The following is a 19,768-nucleotide window of genomic DNA, read 5'->3' as shown; positions in this document are numbered from 1 at the left end:
ACAGAACTCTAGGGTAGGGGAGTTATAACAGAACTCTAGGGTAGGGGAGTTATAACAGAACTCTAGGGTAGGGGAGTTATAACAGAACTCTAGGGTAGGGGAGTTATAACAGAACTCTAGGGTAGGGGAGTTATAACAGAACTCTAGGGTAGGGGAGTTATAACAGAACTCTAGGGTAGGGGAGTTATAACAGAACTCTAGGGTAGGGGTGTTATAACAGAACTCTAGGGGGCTAGGGGTGTTATAACAGAACTCTAGGGGGCTAGGGGTGTTATAACAGAACTCTAGGGGGCTAGGGGTGTTACAACGTCACCCTGTAGATAGGTCACCCTGTAGAGGTAGATCTCCCTGTACACTCACACACCTCATAGGGATTAATTGCAATGTAGTGTATACTCTGATCTAACAAGGTCTTTAGGTGTGCGTGTGTCCTCCCCTTCCACTGACCGATGCAGGTACACACACACACACCAGCGTATATGAGCGGAGTTGAGCAGTTGGAAATCCCACTCATCGCTCACTGAGCGGTCTTTGCACATCGCTCCAGCAGTCAACATTCTTTCCCCCAATAAAAATTGCTCTGTGCTCACAGTGAATAAAACTGTTGCTCCAAATTCGCTCCATTCATGTTTTTATTTGTTTGTAAAGATAAATTAACAAACACCCCATCTACTTTTGTGACTATGTACCGTTTTGAAGCAGGCTATCGTAAGAAGCTTCAACATTTCAACAACATGTCGTAGGCTACTGAACCAGGACCTACCTAGTTGATAAGCTGTGGCCACTGTGTTAAAAAACAACAGGCTTTTTCTATTGATGATCCGGTGCTTTCAGTTGGAACTGGCTCTTCTGCGCTCACATTTTACAGAATAGGAATGAAAAGAACAGTGATGAAGGAAATGGGTGGATTCCAATCAAGTTATAGAAACAAGGCACTGCATCTCAATGCTAGTGGCGTCACTACAGACCCTGGTTAGTTCCCGGGCTGTATCACAACTGGACGTGATTGGGAGTCCCATAGGGCGGCGCACAATTGGCCCAGTGTCGTCCGGATTAGGGGAGGGTTTGGCAGGGGTAGGCCGTCATTGTAAATAAGAATTTGTTCTTAACTGACTTGCCTAGTTAAATAAACGTTAAATAAAAAATGTAATCAATGAAAACAGGATGCACTGGAGCTAAATTTTGCGTCTCATAGCAAAGGGTCTGAATACTTATGTAAATAAGGTATTTCTGTTTATTTTTTATATATTTGCAAACATTTAAAAAAAACATTTTTTCCGCTTTGTCATTATGGGGTATCCTGTGTAGATTGATGAGGGAAAAACTAAATGTGGAAAAAAAGGAAGGGGTCTGAATACTTTCCGAATGCACTGTATACACAGTGTACAAAACATTAGGAACACTTTCCTAATATTGAGTTGCATCCCCCCTTGTCCTCAGAACAGCCTCAATTCGCCAGGGCATGGACTCTATAACTTGTCCAAAACGTTCCACAGGGATGCTGGCCCATGTTGACTCCAGTGCTTCTAACAATTGTCAAGTTGGCTGGATGTCCTTTGGGTGGTGGACCATTCTTGATACACACAGGAAACTGTGTGCATTGTTGCTGTTCTTGACACACTCAAACCGGTGCGCCTGGCATCTACTACCATACCCCGTTCAAAGGCACTGAAATCTTTTGTCTTGCCCATTCATCCTCTGAATGGCACACATACACAATCCATGTCTCAAGGCCTAAAAATCCTTTAACCTGTTTCCTCCCCTTCACCTACACCGATTGATTGAATTGGATTTAACAAGTGACATCAATAAGGGATCATATCTTTCACCTGGATTCACCTGGTCAGTCTGTCATGGAAAGAGCAGCTATTAATGTTTGTACTCTGTGTACAGTAGATTGATTGATAAGGTGATTGTTTGTCGTCTCTCTGCAGTGGTCACATCAACCTGACGATGCTGGGAGCCATGCAGGTGTCTAAGACGGGAGACCTGGCCAACTGGATGATCCCGGTACGAGCATCACCATAGTTACTCTCTGTCAGTGTTTCCCCTAGCATTAGCAGGACGGGCCCCGCTGGGTATCTCTGTTACCCCTGCCTGCAAATGTTGCCCTCTATTGGTCTCAATAGAACATGGTTGTTTGCTCAATCAATCAGATGTATTTCATAAAGCTTTTTTTACATCAGCAGTTGCCACAAAGTGCTTATACAGATACCCAGCCTAAAACCCCAAAGAGCAAGCAATGCAGATGTAGAAGCACGGTGGCTAGGAAAAACTCCATAGAAAGGCTGGAACCTAGGAAGAAACCTAGAGAGGAACCAGGCTCTGAGGGGTGGCCAGTCCTCTTCTGGCTGTGCTGGGTAAGGGGAACCAGGCTCTGAGGGGTTACGCTGTCCCTTGCTCCTTACCCTGCCCCTCACCTTGTCCCTTGCTCCTTACCCTGCCCCTCACCTTGTCTCTTGCTCCTTACTCTGTCCCTTGCTACTGTCATGACGTTGCCTGTTTAGGTACATAAAGCCCATTCCCCTCTCCCTGCCACTCCCTGCCTCCCCCTTTCCTCCTTCAACCCATGCTGTGATCACAGAGAGACGTCGTAAATTCCTGAGAATCTCCTCATGGCCAAACAGTATTAGAGAGAGGGTAAACTTTCAGGACAAAGAGGTTTCTTCCACCTCACAGAACTTGAGGTACGAACAGATTTCATGTTCCGGAAAAAGTATAAAAGATCGGTGAAGAGTCCAGCTATTAACATGTCCGTTTGTCCCAATGTGGGAAACTCATGGGAGACGGTGTGGCTACATTACCATACCGCTGTTTGTATAATAACCTCAGATATGAGGTTTACATCTGTTTGTTGTACAAAATGAATGAGTGAGTATGATACTGTTTGTATAATTGTGTAATATGATTTTGGACTGTTTAATGAAGAAAAATACAAATCCCTTTTGATTTGAACTAAATCCAAGGACCGCCCCTGAGCCCAGTTACGGTCAGACATCCTGGGACAGCCCCTTTCTGCTATCTGAATAAAAGCCCAACTCTGAGAAATTATCAATAGACCATGTTTTTCTCCAGAGGAGGAGAACGAAGGTTAAGTACCATTGCTGAATCTTTAACCATACCACGTGGTTAAACTCTTAGACGAATAAGAACAAGTCTTTGATATTGACGACTAGTCTGCAGCTAGGAATTCAGTATCATTGAACGCGAAGAAAGACAACCGCCGAAACATCCATTCTATAACGAATGTCACTCTGAACTATCCCCAATAACCACGACAGAGACAGACGAATCTCCAACAGAAACTAACTTTCTCCAACGATCAAGACGACACACCGAGCGTAAATATATATATATTGATCGCAATTGTTCCCGAATGAGTGAGCGTTCATGTGTAAGGATTAGCACGTCAATTGTTATAATTATGGAGTCTGTAGTGACTTCTGAGTCGACCCCCCATTTTCCCTTTGTCTAACAAGCCGCCGTGCCGGTTCATCCCACTATGGCATATTTCTCCCATCATTTTCATGTAACCATTTTAAGTTTGTTTGTTTGTGCATTTCTGTGAATTACTTAGTTAGTAATAAATAAATGGTTTAAGACAATTGATATATGGATGACTCATAGTGAAGACTCGGTTCGTGCAGATAACCAACAATTTACGACGTTTGGAATGAGACTAACGTGAGGTAAAATAAATAAATCATTAATCAGAAGACTATTGATCAGATATGAAAATATCTGAAAGGTTAAATTGGGAAATTATAACTTTGTAATCTGACTACTTTCCCTGGTGCCCTCGAATTCATAGTTAATTAGTTACATTATTAACCAGTTGATCGCGTAATCCCTAATTACAGGAATCTTTGATAAAAACTATAGGTCTTCAATTTAATGATAGCAAAGACACGACACTCCTTACCCTGTCCCTTGCTCCTTACCCTGCCCCTCACCTTGTCCCTTGCTCCTTACTCTGTCCCTTGCTCCTTACTCTGTCCCTTGCCCCTTACCCTGTCCCTTGCCCCTCACCTTGTCCCTTGCCCCTTACTCTGTCCCTTGCCCCTCACCTTGTCCCTTGCTCCTTACTCTGTCCCTTGCCCCTTACCCTGTCCCTTGCTCCTTACTCTGTCCCTTGCTCCTTACTCTGTCCCTTGCTCCTTACTCTGTCCCTTGCTCCTTACTCTGTCCCTTGCTCCTTACTCTGTCCCTTGCTCCTTACTCTGCCCCTTGCTCCTTACTCTGTCCCTTGCTCCTTACTCTGTCCCTTGCTCCTTACTCTGTCCCTTGCCCCTTACCCTGTCCCTTGCTCCTTACTCTGTCCCTTGCTCCTTACCCTGTCCCTTGCTCCTTACCCTGTCCCTTGCTCCTTACTCTGTCCCTTGCTCCTTACTCTGTCCCTTGCTGCTTACTCTGTCCCTTGCTGCTTACTCTGTCCCTTGCTTTTTACTCTGTCCCTTGCTTTTTACTCTGTCCCTTGCTCCTTACTCTGTCCCTTGCTCCTTACTCTGTCCCTTGCTCCTTACTCTGTCCCTTGCTCCTTACTCTGTCCCTTGCTCCTTACTCTGTCCCTTGCTCCTTACTCTGTCCCTTGCTCCTTACTCTGTCCCTTGCTCCTTACCCTGTCCCTTACCCTGTCCCTTGCTCCTTACCCTGTCCCTTACCCTGTCCCTTACTCTGTCCCTTGCTCCTTACTCTGTCCCTTGCTCCTTACTCTGTCCCTTGCTCCTTACCCTGTCCCTTGCTCCTTACTCTGTCCCTTGCTCCTTACCCTGTCCCTTACCCTGTCCCTTGCTCCTTACTCTGTCCCTTGCTCCTTACCCTGTCCCTTACTCTGTCCCTTGCTCCTTACTCTGTCCCTTGCTCCTTACACTGTCCCTTGCTCCTTACCCTGTCCCTTACCCTGTCCCTTACCCTGTCCCTTACCCTGTCCCTTGCTCCCTACCCTGTCCATTACCCTGTCCCTTGCTCCTTAACCTGTCCCTTACCCTGTCCCTTGCTCCTTACTCTGTCCCTTGCTCCTTACTCTGTCCCTTGCTCCTTACTCTGTCCCTTGCTCCTTACTCTGTCCCTTGCTCCTTACTCTGTCCCTTGCTCCTTACTCTGCCCCTTGCTCCTTACTCTGTCCCTTGCTCCTTACCCTGTCCCTTGCTCCTTACCCTGTCCCCTACCCTGTCCCTTGCTCCTTACTCTGTCCCTTGCTCCTTACTCTGTCCCTTGCTCCTTACTCTGTCCCTTGCTCCTTACTCTGTCCCTTGCTCCTTACTCTGTCCCTTGCTCCTTACTCTGTCCCTTGCTCCTTACTCTGTCCCTTGCTCCTTACTCTGTCCCTTGCTCCTTACCCTGTCCCTTGCTCCTTACCCTGTCCCTTACCCTGTCCCTTGCTCCTTACCCTGTCCCTTGCCCTGTCCCTTGCTCTGTCCCTTGCTCTGTCCCTTACCCTGTCCCTTGCTCTGTCCCTTACCCTGTCCCTTACCCTGTCCCTTGCTCCTTACCCTGTCCCTTACCCTGTCCCTTGCTCCTTACCCTGTCCCTTGCTCCTTACCCTGTCCCTTACCCTGTCCCTTGCTCCTTAACCTGTCCCTTATCCTCTCCCTTACCTTGTCCCTTACACTGTCCCTTGCTCCTTAACCTGTCCCTTATCCTCTCCCTTACCCTGTCCCTTACTCTGTCCCTTGCTCCTTACTCTGTCCCTTACTCTGTCCCTTGCTCCTTACTCTGTCCCTTACTCTGTCCCTTGCTCCTTACTCTGTCCCTTACTCTGTCCCTTGCTCATTACTCTGTCCCTTGCTCCTTACTCTGTCCCTTGCTCCTTACCCTGTCCCTTGCTCCTTAACCTGTCCCTTGCTCCTTACCCTGTCCCTTACCCTGTCCCTTGCTCCTTACTCTGTCCCTTGCTCCTTACCCTGTCCCTTGCTCCTTACCCTGTCCCTTGCTCCTTACCCTGTCCCTTGCTCCTTACCCTGTCCCTTACTCTGTCCCTTGCTCCTTACTCTGTCCCTTGCTCCTTACCCTGTCCCTTGCTCCTTAACCTGTCCCTTGCTCCTTACCCTGTCCCTTACCCTGTCCCTTGCTCCTTACTCTGTCCCTTGCTCCTTACCCTGTCCCTTGCTCCTTACCCTGTCCCTTGCTCCTTACCCTGTCCCTTGCTCCTTACCCTGTCCCTTACTCTGTCCCTTGCTCCTTACTCTGTCCCTTGCTCCTTACTCTGTCCCTTGCTCCTTACCCTGTCCCTTACCCTGTCCCTTGCTCCTTACCCTGTCCCTTACCCTGTCCCTTGCTCCTTAACCTGTCCCTTATCCTCTCCCTTACCCTGTCCCTTGCTTCTTACCCTGCCCCTTACCCTGTCCCTTGCTCCTTACCCTGTCCCTTGCTCCTTACCCTGCCCCTTACTCTGTCCCTTGCTCCTTACTCTGTCCCTTGCTCCTTACCCTGTCCCTTGCTCCTTACTCTGTCCCTTGCTCCTTACCCTGTCCCTTGCTCCTTACTCTGTCCCTTGCTCCTTACCCTGTCCCTTACTCTGTCCCTTGCTCCTTACTCTGTCCCTTGCTCCTTACACTGTCCCTTGCTCCTTACCCTGTCCCTTACTCTGTCCCTTGCTCCTTACTCTGTCCCTTGCTCCTTACACTGTCCCTTGCTCCTTACCCTGTCCCTTACCCTGTCCCTTACCCTGTCCCTTGCTCCTTACCCTGTCCCTTACCCTGTCCCTTGCTCCTTAACCTGTCCCTTACCCTGTCCCTTGCTCCTTACTCTGTCCCTTGCTCCTTACTCTGTCCCTTGCTCCTTACTCTGTCCCTTGCTCCTTACTCTGTCCCTTGCTCCTTACTCTGTCCCTTGCTCCTTACTCTGTCCCTTGCTCCTTACCCTGTCCCTTGCTCCTTACTCTGTCCCTTGCTCCTTACCCTGTCCCTTGCTCCTTACCCTGTCCCTTACCCTGTCCCTTGCTCCTTACCCTGTCCCCTACCCTGTCCCTTGCTCCTTACTCTGTCCCTTGCTCCTTACTCTGTCCCTTGCTCCTTACACTCTCCCTTGCTCCTTACCCTGTCCCTTGCTCCTTACCCTGTCCCTTACCCTGTCCCTTACCCTGTCCCTTGCTCCTTACCCTGTCCCTTACCCTGTCCCTTACTCCTTACCCTGTCCCTTACCCTGTCCCTTGCTCCTTACTCTGTCCCTTACCCTGTCCCTTACCCTGTCCCTTGCTCCTTACCCTGTCCCTTACCCTGTCCCTTGCTCCTTACCCTGTCCCTTACCCTGTCCCTTGCTCCTTACCCTGTCCCTTACCCTGTCCCTTGCTCCTTAACCTGTCCCTTATCCTCTCCCTTACCCTGTCCCTTGCTCCTTAACCTGTCCCTTATCCTCTCCCTTACCCTGTCCCTTACTCTGTCCCTTGCTCCTTACTCTGTCCCTTACTCTGTCCCTTGCTCCTTACTCTGTCCCTTACTCTGTCCCTTGCTCCTTACTCTGTCCCTTACTCTGTCCCTTGCTCCTTACTCTGTCCCTTGCTCCTTACTCTGTCCCTTGCTCCTTACCCTGTCCCTTGCTCCTTACCCTGTCCCTTGCTCCTTAACCTGTCCCTTGCTCCTTACCCTGTCCCTTACCCTGTCCCTTGCTCCTTACCCTGTCCCTTGCTCCTTACCCTGTCCCTTGCTCCTTACCCTGTCCCTTGCTCCTTACCCTGTCCCTTGCTCCTTACCCTGTCCCTTACTCTGTCTCTTGCTCCTTACTCTGTCCCTTGCTCCTTACCCTGTCCCTTACCCTGTCCCTTGCTCCTTACCCTGTCCCTTGCTCCTTACCCTGTCCCTTACCCTGTCCCTTGCTCCTTAACCTGTCCCTTATCCTCTCCCTTACCCTGTCCCTTGCTCCTTACCCTGCCCCTTACCCTGTCCCTTGCTCCTTACCCTGCCCCTTACCCTGTCCCTTGCTCCTTACCCTGCCCCTTACCCTGTCCCTTGCTCCTTACCCTGCCCCTTACCCTGTCCCTTGCTCCTTACCCTGTCCCTTGCTCCTTACCCTGCCCCTTACTCTGTCCCTTGCTCCTTACTCTGTCCCTTGCTCCTTACCCTGTCCCTTGCTCCTTACTCTGTCCCTTGCTCCTTACCCTGTCCCTTACCCTGTCCCTTGCTCCTTACTCTGTCCCTTGCTCCTTACCCTGTCCCTTACTCTGTCCCTTGCTCCTTACTCTGTCCCTTGCTCCTTACACTGTCCCTTGCTCCTTACCCTGTCCCTTACCCTGTCCCTTACCCTGTCCCTTGCTCCTTACCCTGTCCCTTACCCTGTCCCTTGCTCCTTAACCTGTCCCTTACCCTGTCCCTTGCTCCTTACTCTGTCCCTTGCTCCTTACTCTGTCCCTTGCTCCTTACTCTGTCCCTTGCTCCTTACACTGTCCCTTGCTCCTTACACTGTCCCTTGCTCCTTACCCTGTCCCTTGCTCCTTACCCTGTCCCTTACACTGTCCCTTACCCTGTCCCTTGCTCCTTACCCTGTCCCTTACCCTGTCCCTTGCTCCTTACCCTGTCCCTTACCCTGTCCCTTGCTCCTTACCCTGTCCCTTACCCTGTCCCTTGCTCCTTACTCTGTCCCTTACCCTGTCCCTTACCCTGTCCCTTGCTCCTTACCCTGTCCCTTACCCTGTCCCTTGCTCCTTACCCTGTCCCTTACCCTGTCCCTTACCCTGTCCCTTGCTCCTTACCCTGTCCCTTGCTCCTTACCCTGTCCCTTACCCTGTCCCTTGCTCCTTAACCTGTCCCTTACACTGTCCCTTGCTCCTTAACCTGTCCCTTATCCTCTCCCTTACCCTGTCCCTTACTCTGTCCCTTGCTCCTTACTCTGTCCCTTACTCTGTCCCTTGCTCCTTACTCTGTCCCTTACTCTGTCCCTTGCTCCTTACTCTGTCCCTTACTCTGTCCCTTGCTCCTTACTCTGTCCCTTGCTCCTTACTCTGTCCCTTGCTCCTTACTCTGTCCCTTGCTCCTTACTCTGTCCCTTACTCTGTCCCTTGCTCCTTACTCTGTCCCTTGCTCCTTACTCTGTCCCTTGCTCCTTACCCTGTCCCTTGCTCCTTACCCTGTCCCTTGCTCCTTACCCTGTCCCTTGCTCCTTACCCTGTCCCTTACTCTGTCCCTTGCTCCTTACTCTGTCCCTTGCTCCTTACCCTGTCCCTTACCCTGTCCCTTGCTCCTTACCCTGTCCCTTACCCTGTCCCTTGCTCCTTACCCTGTCCCTTACCCTGTCCCTTGCTCCTTAACCTGTCCCTTATCCTCTCCCTTACCCTGTCCCTTGCTCCTTACCCTGCCCCTTACCCTGTCCCTTGCTCCTTACCCTGCCCCTTACCCTGTCCCTTGCTCCTTACCCTGCCCCTTACCCTGCCCCTTACCCTGTCCCTTGCTCCTTACCCTGCCCCTTACCCTGTCCCTTGCTCCTTACTCTGTCCCTTACTCTGTCCCTTGCTCCTTACCCTGCCCCTCACCTTGTCCCTTGCGTGTTACCCTGTCCCTTGCTCCTTACCCTGCCCCTCACCTTGTCCCTTGCTCCTTAACCTGTCCCTTACCCTTCCCCTTGCCCCTTACCCCAGTCTCTTACACTGGTCCTTACCCTGTCTCTTACACTGGTCCTTACCCTGTCTCTTGCCCCTTGGTCTGTAGTTATGACCTGTATTATAGCAATGGGGAGCTGTAATGTAGTGATTGCTCACTAGGTTACAGTTATTACCTGAGGCCTCAGCAGGTCAACGGGCTGTACCCACTTCCAGACCCTCAGCCAACAAGGTCAAGCAGCAGAGCACAGACAAGCAGACAGGTATGATGGCGGTTAGCCATTAGACTCACTGCGCCTGATGCAGGGAGGCCTAGCAACACCATCCACAGAGCTACCGGAAGCTGGAGAGGCTGACGGCAGGAACACGCTCAACACAAAATGCACATTGGGCATGGTTTGCTTTTGTTTATGTTCAACTGTTGAGTATGTTCTTGTCTTAATAATAAGAGAGGTAGAGGGGATAGGCAGATAGACAGGCATGCAGACAGATAGAGGGCTGGGAACTATAAGCCCTTGGCAAAATACCAGATTTGGGTGTAGAATGGTCAAATGACACAGATTAAGCCCAATCCTGGACTAAAACGCAACATTTTAGTAACATGCTTTTTTGTCCAGGACCAGGCTTAAAGGGATACTTTGGGATTTTGTCAATGAGGACCTTTATCTATGTAACGCAATGATTGGAAGTCTATGGAATACCAGCAGAGCCTATACACTTCCAGTCATTATGCTAACGCTAGTTAGCAATTGCGCTTGCACTAGTTCGCAACTTCCTTTAAACTGCACACAGAGAGAAAAGTGGTATCCATGAGTTCATCTGACTCTGGGGAAGTAGATAAAGGCCCTCATTGCTAAATTCCTGAAGTATCCTGTTAATCTGTGTCCTGGAAACTGGACCTGAGTGTATTATACCATTATTCATCAGCTCTCTTAGCTTTCCATTAGCCCTTTTTGTCTTTGGTAATTGATAATTAGCTGCTAACTTGATTAACTGTGTTGTTTGACTTATTTGTCTTAATGGTATTGATACAAAAGGCACTGGATGAGCTTGCTCAGTAAGGACTCTGTCTGACAGTAACACAACAGAGCTACATACACTACCGGTCAAACGTTTTAGAACACCTACTCATTCAAGGGTTTTTCTTAATTTTTTATCTTTTCTACATTGTAGAGTAATAGTGAAGACATCCGAACTATGAAATAACACATATAGAATCATGTAGTAACCAATAAAGTGTTGAACAAATCAACAAATATTTTATATTTGAGTTTCTTCAAATAGCCACCCTTTGCCTGGATGACAGCTTTGCACACTCTGGGCATTTTCTCAACCAGCTTCACCTGGAATGCTTATCCAACAGTCTTGAAGGAGTTCCCACCTATGCTGAGCACATGTTGGCTGTGTTTCCTTCACTCTGGGGTTTAACTCATCTCAAACCATCTCAATTTTGTTGAGGTCGGGTGATTGTGGAGGTCAGGTCATCTGATGCAGCACTCCATCATTCTCCTTCTTGGTAAAATAGCCCTTACACAGCCTGGAGGCGTGGTGGGTCATTGTCCTGTTGAAAAACAAATGACAGTCCCGCTAAGCCCAAACCAGATGGGATGGCGTATCTCTGCAGAACGCTGTGGTAGACATGCTGGTTAAGTGTACCTTGAATTCTAAATAAATCACAGACAGTGTAACCAGCAAAGCACACCCACACCATAATACCTCCTCCTCCATGCTTCACGGTAGGAAATGCACATTTGGAGATCATCCGTTCACCCACAACGCGTCTCATAAAGACACGGCGGTTGGAACCAAAAATCTCCAATTTGGACTCCAGACCAAAGGACAGATTTCCACAAGTCTAATGTCCGTTGCTCATGTTTCTTGGCCCAAGCAAGAATATTCTTCTTATTGGTGTCCTTTAGTAGTGGTTTCTTTTCAGCAATTCAACCCTGAAGGCCTGATTCACGCAGTATCCTCTGAACAGTTGATGTTGAGATGTGCCTGTTACTTGAACTCTGTGAAGGATTTATTTGGGCTGCATTTTCTGAGGGTAAATGAACATATACTCTGCAGCAGAGGTAACTTTAGGTCTTCCTTTCCTGTGGCGGTCCTCATGAGAGCTAGTTTCATCATAGCGCTTGATGGTTTTTGCGACTGTACTTGATGAAACATTCTAAGTTTTTGAAACTTTGTGCATTGATGAACTGTCATTTCTCTTTGCTTATTTGAGCTGTTCTTGCCATTAATATGGACTTGGTATTTTACCAAATAGGGCTATCTTCTGTATACCCCCCTTCCTTGTCACAAGACAACTGATTGGCTCAAACGCATTGAGAAGGAAAGAACTCCACAAATTAACCTTTATCTAGGCACACCTGTTAATTGAAATGTATTCCAGGTGTGCAAAGCTGTCACCAAGGCAAAGGGTGGCTATTTGAAGACTTTCAAATATAAAATATATTTTGATTTGGTAACACTTTTTTAGTTACTACATGATTCCATATCTGTTATTTCATAGTTTTGATGTCTTCACTCTTATTCTACAATGTAGGGAATACTAAAAATTAAGAAAAACACTTGAATGAGGAGGTGTTCTAAAACTTTTGACCGGTAGTGTATGCCTTCATCTCGTTTTATTCTTCATTATGTGGAACCCTGAGAGGATCGAGGGGAGAATTATGTTTTCCCCCTGCAATTATTACAATTATTCAATATCTAAAGATGGGTGCAAAGCATGAAATTGAAAACGGTTTACGTAGGAGTCGCGGATGAGCCGCATTGCTGCGATAATGTTGATTATGGATGCTTTTTATAACCGAAATGCAGATGAACATTTTACTGTCCAGGGCTTTCGAAAGCTCTTACAAGTGATTACTGTCAATCTCCTGCTGAGCCAGAGGCTGGAGGAGTAACAACCCATGTAGAGATAACACAGATCATCACATTCTGGACGTTAGGTTGTAGCTAGACATGTTTTTGTGCATATGTTGATGTAATTTATGTGTTTCTAACATGATTATAAGATTGGGATTGGGAGACGCTTCAATATTGTATTATGAATTTGCCTATCTGAGCTGAAGGAGAAAAACAGTAAAAGTGCCTTCAGAAAGTATTCGCACTCCTTTTTCCATATTTTGTTGTTACAGCCTGATTTTAAAATGTGTTGGATTAAGATTTTAAAATCAAATCAAATTGTATTGGTCACATACACATGGTTAGCAGATGTTATTGCGAGTGTAGCAAAATGCTTGTGCTTCTGACAGTGCAGCAAACAAGTAATCTAACAATTCCACAAAAACGACCTAATACACACACATCTAAGTAAAGGGATGGAATAAGAATATCTACATATCAATATATGGATGAGCAATGACAGACCTGCATAGACGAGATGCAATAGATGGTATAAAATACAGTATCTGGGATGAGTAGTGCAAGATATGTAAACCTCATTATTAAAGTGCCATTAATACTGTGACTAGTGATCCATTTGTTAGAGTGGTCAATGATTTTTTTCTGTCATTGATCTACACATGCCCCATAATGTCAAATTGGAATTATGTAATACATTCTTTTTATATGTGTATATATAGATACAGTACCAGTCAAAGTTTGGACATACTTACTCATTCCAGGATTATCTTTATTTTTTACTATTTTCTACTTTGTATAATAATCGTGAAGACATCACAACTATGAAATAACACATATGGAATCATGTAGTAACCAAAAAAGTGTTTAACAAATCAAAATATATTTTAAATTTTAGATTCTTCAATAGCCACCCTTTGCCTTGATGACAGCTTTGCTTTGCACACTCTTGGCATTCTCTCAACCAGCTTCATGAGGTAGTTACCAGGAATGCATTTCAATTAACTTCTCTAGGGTATGTGGGACGGTAGCGTCTCACCTCGTCAACTGCCAGTGAAACTGCAGGGCGCCAAATTCAAAACAACAGAAATCCCATAATTTAAATTCCTCAAACATACAAGTATTTTACACCATTTTAAAGATACACTTGTTGTAAATCCAGCCACAGTGTCCGATTTCAAAAAGGTTTTACGACGAAAGCACACCAAACGATTATGTTAGGTCAGAGCCAAGTCACAGAAAAAGACAGCCATTTTTCCAGCCAAAGAGAGGAGTAACAAAAAGTAGAAATAGAGATAAAATGAATCACTAACCTTTGATCTTCATCAGATGACACTCATAGGACTTCATGTTACACAATACATGTATGTTTTGTTCGGTAAAGTTCATATTTATATCCAGAAATCTGAGTTTAGGCGGGACGCTACTGTCTCACTTGGCCAAAAGCCAGAGAAAATGCAGAGCGCCAAATTCAAATAAATTACTATAAAAATCAAACTTTCATTAAATCACACATGAAAGATATCAAATTAAAGCTACACTGGTTGTGAATCCAGCCAACATGTCAGAATTCAAAATAGGCGTTTCTGCAAAAGCAAACGATGCTATTATCTGAGGATAGCACCATAGTAAACAAAGAGAAAGAAGCATATTTCAACCCTGCAGGCGCGACACAAAACGCAGAAATAAAAATATAATTCATGCCTTACCTTTGGCGAGCTTCTGTTGTTGGCACTCCAATATGTCCCATAAACATCACAAATGGTCCTTTTGTTCGATTAATTCCGTCGATATATATCCAAAATGTCCATTTATTTTGCGCGTTTGATCCAGAAAAACACCGGTTCCAACTTGTGAAACGTGACTACAAAATATCTCGAAGGTTACCTGTAAACTTTGCCAAAACATTTCAAACTACTTATATTATTTTAACGTAAATAATTGATCAAATTGAAGACGGAATGATCTGTGTTCAATACAGGATTAAAACAAACTGTAGCTAGCTTTCTGATCACGCGCCTCTAACAAACAGGACACTTCAAGTGACCCTTGTTCAAGATGGCTGTACTTCTTCATTACAAAAAGGAAAAAACCTCAACCAATTTCTAAAGACTGTTGACATCCAGTGGAAGCGGTAGGAACTGCAAGAAGGTCCCTTAGAAATCTGGATTCCGAATGAAAACCCATTGAAAAGAGTGACCTAAAAAAGACAAAGATCAAATAAAGAAAAGCCCTTCAGTGAGTAGGTGTGTCCAAACTTTTGACTGGTACTGTATATATGAAAATGAACATGTGAAATCTTTTGCGTATTCAACCCCTTACTTAAGGCACATTTAAATAACTTTAGGAGTACAGAATGTGCTTAACAAATCGTAAATACGTTGCATGAACTCATTCCATGTTCAATAATAGTGTTCAACATGATTTTTAAATGACTACCTCATCTCTGTATCCCACACATAGAGTTATCTGTAAGGTCGAGCAGGGAATTTAAAGGACAGATTCAATGACAAAGACCAGGGAGGTTATCCAATGCCTCTCAAAGAAGACATACATTGAATATCCCTTTGAGCATGGTGAAGTTATTAATTGCACATTGGATGGTGTGTCAATACACCATCATTACAAAGATACTATTCAGGAAGGGAACTGCTCAGGGATTTCACCATGAGGCCAAAGGTGATTTTAAATCAGTTACAGAGTTAAATGGCTGTGACAGGAGAAAACTGAGGATGGATCAACAACATTGTAGTTAATCCACAATACTATGACAAATAACAGATTGAAAAGAAGGAATGGTATTATTCCAAAACATGCATCCCGTTTGCAATAATGCACTAAAGTATTAGTGCAAAGAATGTGGCAACAAAATCAACACAACACATCACTGAGTACCACTCCTCATATTTTCAAGAAGAAAAAGGAATAGAGCTAAGCACAGGCAAAGTCCTAGAGGAAAACCTGGTTCAGTCTGCCTTCCAACACACACTGGGAGACAAATCCACCTTTCAGCAGGACAATAACCTAAAACGCAAGGCCAAATATACACTGGAGTTACTTACCAAGATGATATTGAATGTTCCTGAGTTTCCTCGTCACTGTTTTGACTTAAATCAGCTTGAAAATATATGCCATGACAGAGCTTGAAGAATTTAAAAAAGAATAATGGGCAAATATTGTACAATCCAGGTGTGCAAAGCTCGTAGTCTTGCACTGAAAGACTCACAGCTGTAATTGCTGCCAAAGGTGATTCTAACCTGTATTAACTCAATGGGTTGAATACTTATCTAATCAAGAAATATAATGACATTTTTTTCTTCCACTGACAGAGTATTTTGTGTAGATAATTGACAATAAAATGACTATTAAATCCATTTAACCCACTTTGTAACAAAATGTGGAAAAGGTAAATGGGTGTGAATACTTCCTGAAGGCACTGTATATGTCACCAGGTGAAAAGAATGTGTGCAATTTAACTATATTTCCTCCTTTCTGAAGTGGAAACGCCTCACAGCCGACCAGAATAGAGCAGCCACCAAGTGTAGGTAGTTTATGATGAATCTGTTGTTCCTTTCTCTCTAAGTGTTTTCATGATAGGGCCTAGTGTGATGTGATGTGTGAGGCTGAGGGAGCAGAGTGTGTCTACAGCCAAGGTGCTGTTTAACTCCCAGTGGTGCCTAGCCTGTCTCCTAGCCTGCTTCCTAGGCTGCCTCCTAGCCTGCGTCATGTTCTGAAATTGGGTATCAGGATGCATTCCAAACCCTTTCTTCTGCACTTACTGACTCTCTCAGACCTGAGAGGCTTGGATACGTATAATATAAGGCAAGGTGCTTCTGATTGGTCTAGTTACAATCAGGTGTTGGCTATTAGTACTCAGATAGTAAAAAATGAAGGCTTCAGGTAGCCTAGCGGTTAGAGCGTTAAGCCAGTAACCGAAAGGTCGCTAGTTTGAATCGCTGTGCCCTTGAGCAAAGCACTTAACCCTAATTGCTCCAGGGTTGCCGTTTATAATGGCTGACCCTGGCTGTGAGCGACCACACTGTCCAAGGGTGTCTCACGGAGAGTTGGATATGCAAAATGCACATTTCCTATTCACACGTGTATAATACAAACATGTACTGTACATGTGTGAAATAGGACAAATATATGCAACCATCTAATTATTATTATTAAAAACCTGCTCAACCTGTAGGTTTCCAAGACATGAACTGGTCACCACTGGATGTGTAAGCTGTGTAGTTTACACCATATGGCTTATTACCCTACACCAGTGGTTCCCAAACTTTTTACAGTCTCGTACTCCTTCAAATATTCAACCTCCAGCTGCGTACCCCCTCTAGCACCAGGGTCAGCGCGCTCGCAAATGTTGCTTTTTGCCATAATTTGCCACAAATAATAATAATCAATATTTTGCTCTTTATTTAGCCATCTTACATATAAAACCTTATTTGTTCATCAAAAATTGTGAATAACTCATCACAGGTTAATGAGAAGAGTGTGCTTGAAAGGATGCACATAACTCTGCAATGTTGGTTTGTATTGGAGAGAGTCTTAAATAATTTTCCACACAGTCTGTATTTAGTTTTCATATTAGTGAGGGCCGAGAATCCACTCTCACATAGGTGCGTGGTTGCAAAGAGCATCAGTGTCTTAACAGCACGATTTCCCAAGGCAAGAAACTCTGAGCGCAGCCCTATCCAGAAATCTGGCAGTGGCTTCTGATTAAATTCAATTTCCACAGAACCGCATGTTGCAATTTCGATGAGACCCTCTTGTTCCGATATAGGTAAGTGGACTGGAGGCAGGGCATGAAAGGGATAACAAATCCAGTTGTTTGTGTTGTCCGTTGCAGGAAAGTACCTGCGTAATTGCTCACCCAACTCACTCCGGTGCTTCGCTATATCACATTTGACATTTTAATTTTTTAATTTTAATTTTTTATTTTATTTCACCTTTATTTAACCAGGTAGGCTAGTTGAGAACAAGTTCTCATTTGCAACTGCGACCTGGCCAAGATAAAGCAAAGCAGTTTGACACATACAACAACACAGAGTTACACATGGAATAAACAAACATACAATCAATAATACAGTAGAAAAGTCTATATACAGTGAGTGCAAATGAGATAAGAAGATGATAAGAAAGGTAAGGCAATAAATAGGCCATGGTGGCGAAGTAATTACAATATAGCAATTAAACACTGGAATGGTAGAATGTGCAGAAGATGAATGTGCCAGTAGAGATACTGGGGTGCAAGGGAGCAAGATAAATAAATAAATAAATAAATATAGTATGGGGATGAGGTAGATTGGATGGGCTATTTACAGATGAGCTACGTACAGATGCCGTGATCTATGAGCTGCTCTGACAGCTCTTGCTTAAAGCTAGCGAGGGAGATATGAGTCTCCAGCTTCAGTGATTTTTGCAGTTCGTTCCAGTCATTGGCAGCAGAGAACTGGAAGGAGAGGCGGCCAAAGGAAGGGTGACCGGGGAGATATACCTGCTGGAGCGCGTCCTACGGGTGGGTGCTGCTATGGTGACCAGTGAGCTGAGATAAGGCGGGGCTTTACCTCGCAGAGACTTGTAGATGACCTGGAGCCAGTGGGTTTGGCGACGAGTATGAAGCGAGGACAAGCCAACGAGAGCATACAGGTCGCATTGGTGGGTAGTATATGGGGCTTTGGTGACAAAACGGATGGCACTGTGATAGACTGCAACCAATTAGTTGAGTAGAGTGTTGGAGAATATTAGGATGGATGGTCAGTTTTACGAGGGTATGTTTGGCAGTATGAGTAAAGGGTGCTTTGTTGCGAAATAGGAAGCCGATTCTAGATTTAATTTTGGATTGGAGATGTTTAATGTGAGTCTGGAAGGAGAGTTTACAGTCTAACCAGACACCTAGGTTTTGTAGTTGTCCACATATTCTAAGTCAGAACCGTCCAGAGTAGTGATGCTGGACGGGCGGGCAGGTGCAGGCAGCGATCAGTTGAAGAGCATGCATTTAGTTTTACTTGCATTTAAGGGCAGTTGGAGGCCACGGAAGGAGAGTTGTTCAATGGCATTGAATCTCGTCTGGAGATTAGTTAAAACAGTGTCCAAAGAAGGGCCAGAGGTATACAGAATGGTGCCATCTGCGTAGAGGTGGATCAAAGAATCACCAGCAGCAAGAGCGACGTCATTGATGTATACAGAGAAGAGTCTGCCTGAGAATTTAACCCTGTGGCACCCCCATAGAGACTGCCAGAGGTCCTGACAACAGGCCCTCTGATTTGAAACACTGAACTCTATCTGAGAAGTAGTTGGTGAACCAGACGAGGCAATAATTTCAGAAACCAAGGCTGTTGAGTCTGCCAATAAGAATGTTGTGATTGACAGAGTCGAAAACCTTGGCCAGGTTGATGAATTCGGCTGCACAGTAACGTCTCTTATCGATGGCGGTTACGATATCGTTTAGGACCTTGAGCGTGGCTGAGGTGCACCCATGACCAGCTCTGAAACCCGATTGCATAGCGGAGAAGGTACGGTGGGATTCAAAATGGTCGGTAATCTGTTTGTTAACTTGGCTTTCGAAGATCTTAGAAAGGCAGGGTAGAATAGATATAGGTCTGTAGCAGTTTGGGTCTAGAGTGTCTCCCCCTTTGAAGAGGGGAATGACCGCGGCAGCTTTCCAATCTATGGGAATCTCAGACGATTCGAAAGATAGGTTGAACAGGCTAGTAATAGGGGTTGCAACAATTTCGGTAGATCATTTTAGAAAGAGAGGGTCCAGATTGTCTCGCCCGGCTGATTTGTAGGGGTCCAGATTTTGCAGCTCTTTCAGAACATCAGCTATCTGGATTTGGGAGAAGGAGAAGTGGGGGAGGTTTTGGGCGAGTTGCTGTGGGGGGTGGAGGGCTGTTGATCGGGGTAGGGGTAGCCAGGTGGAAAGCATGGCCAGCCGTAGAAAAATGCTTTATTGAAATTCTCAATTATAGTGGATTTATCGGTGGTGACATTGTTTCCTAGCCTCAGTGCAGTGGGCAGCTGGGAGAAGGTGCTCTTGTTCTCCATGGACTTTACATTGTCCCAGAACCTTTTTGAGTTTGTGCTACATAATGCAAATTTCTGCTTGAAAAAGCTAGCCTTAGCTTTCCTATCTGCCTGTGTATATTTGTTCCTAACTTCCCTGAAAAGTTGCATATCACGGGGGCAGTTCGATGCTAATGCAGAACGCCACATTGTCCGTCAGCTTGAGCTCATTTGCACACAAAAAACTCCTGCAATGATGAAACACCTCTGTGTTTTCCTTGTTAATGCAGATAGGATAGAGCTCCAACTTCTTAATCATAGCCTCAATTACAGATCATTCAGGCGAGAAAAAAACACCACCCA

General features: G+C 45.5%; 1 protein-coding gene across 1 annotated transcript in view; it reads left to right on the top strand.

Annotated features, from left to right (window-relative positions):
- Positions 1–19,768, top strand: part of LOC129826698 (succinyl-CoA:3-ketoacid coenzyme A transferase 1, mitochondrial-like) — a 131,460-nt gene that overhangs the window by 67,330 nt on the left and 44,362 nt on the right. The window contains exon 13 of the mRNA XM_055887706.1: positions 1,935–2,010. Coding sequence (XP_055743681.1) covers positions 1,935–2,010 — 76 coding nt within the window. The remainder of the gene's footprint in view (positions 1–1,934; positions 2,011–19,768) is intronic.

The sequence above is a fragment of the Salvelinus fontinalis genome, chromosome 28, assembly GCF_029448725.1.
Source record: "Salvelinus fontinalis isolate EN_2023a chromosome 28, ASM2944872v1, whole genome shotgun sequence".
NCBI lineage: Eukaryota > Metazoa > Chordata > Actinopteri > Salmoniformes > Salmonidae > Salvelinus > Salvelinus fontinalis.
Note: the sequence above shows the minus strand (reverse complement) of the source record. Positions and strands in the feature narration are given on the sequence as shown.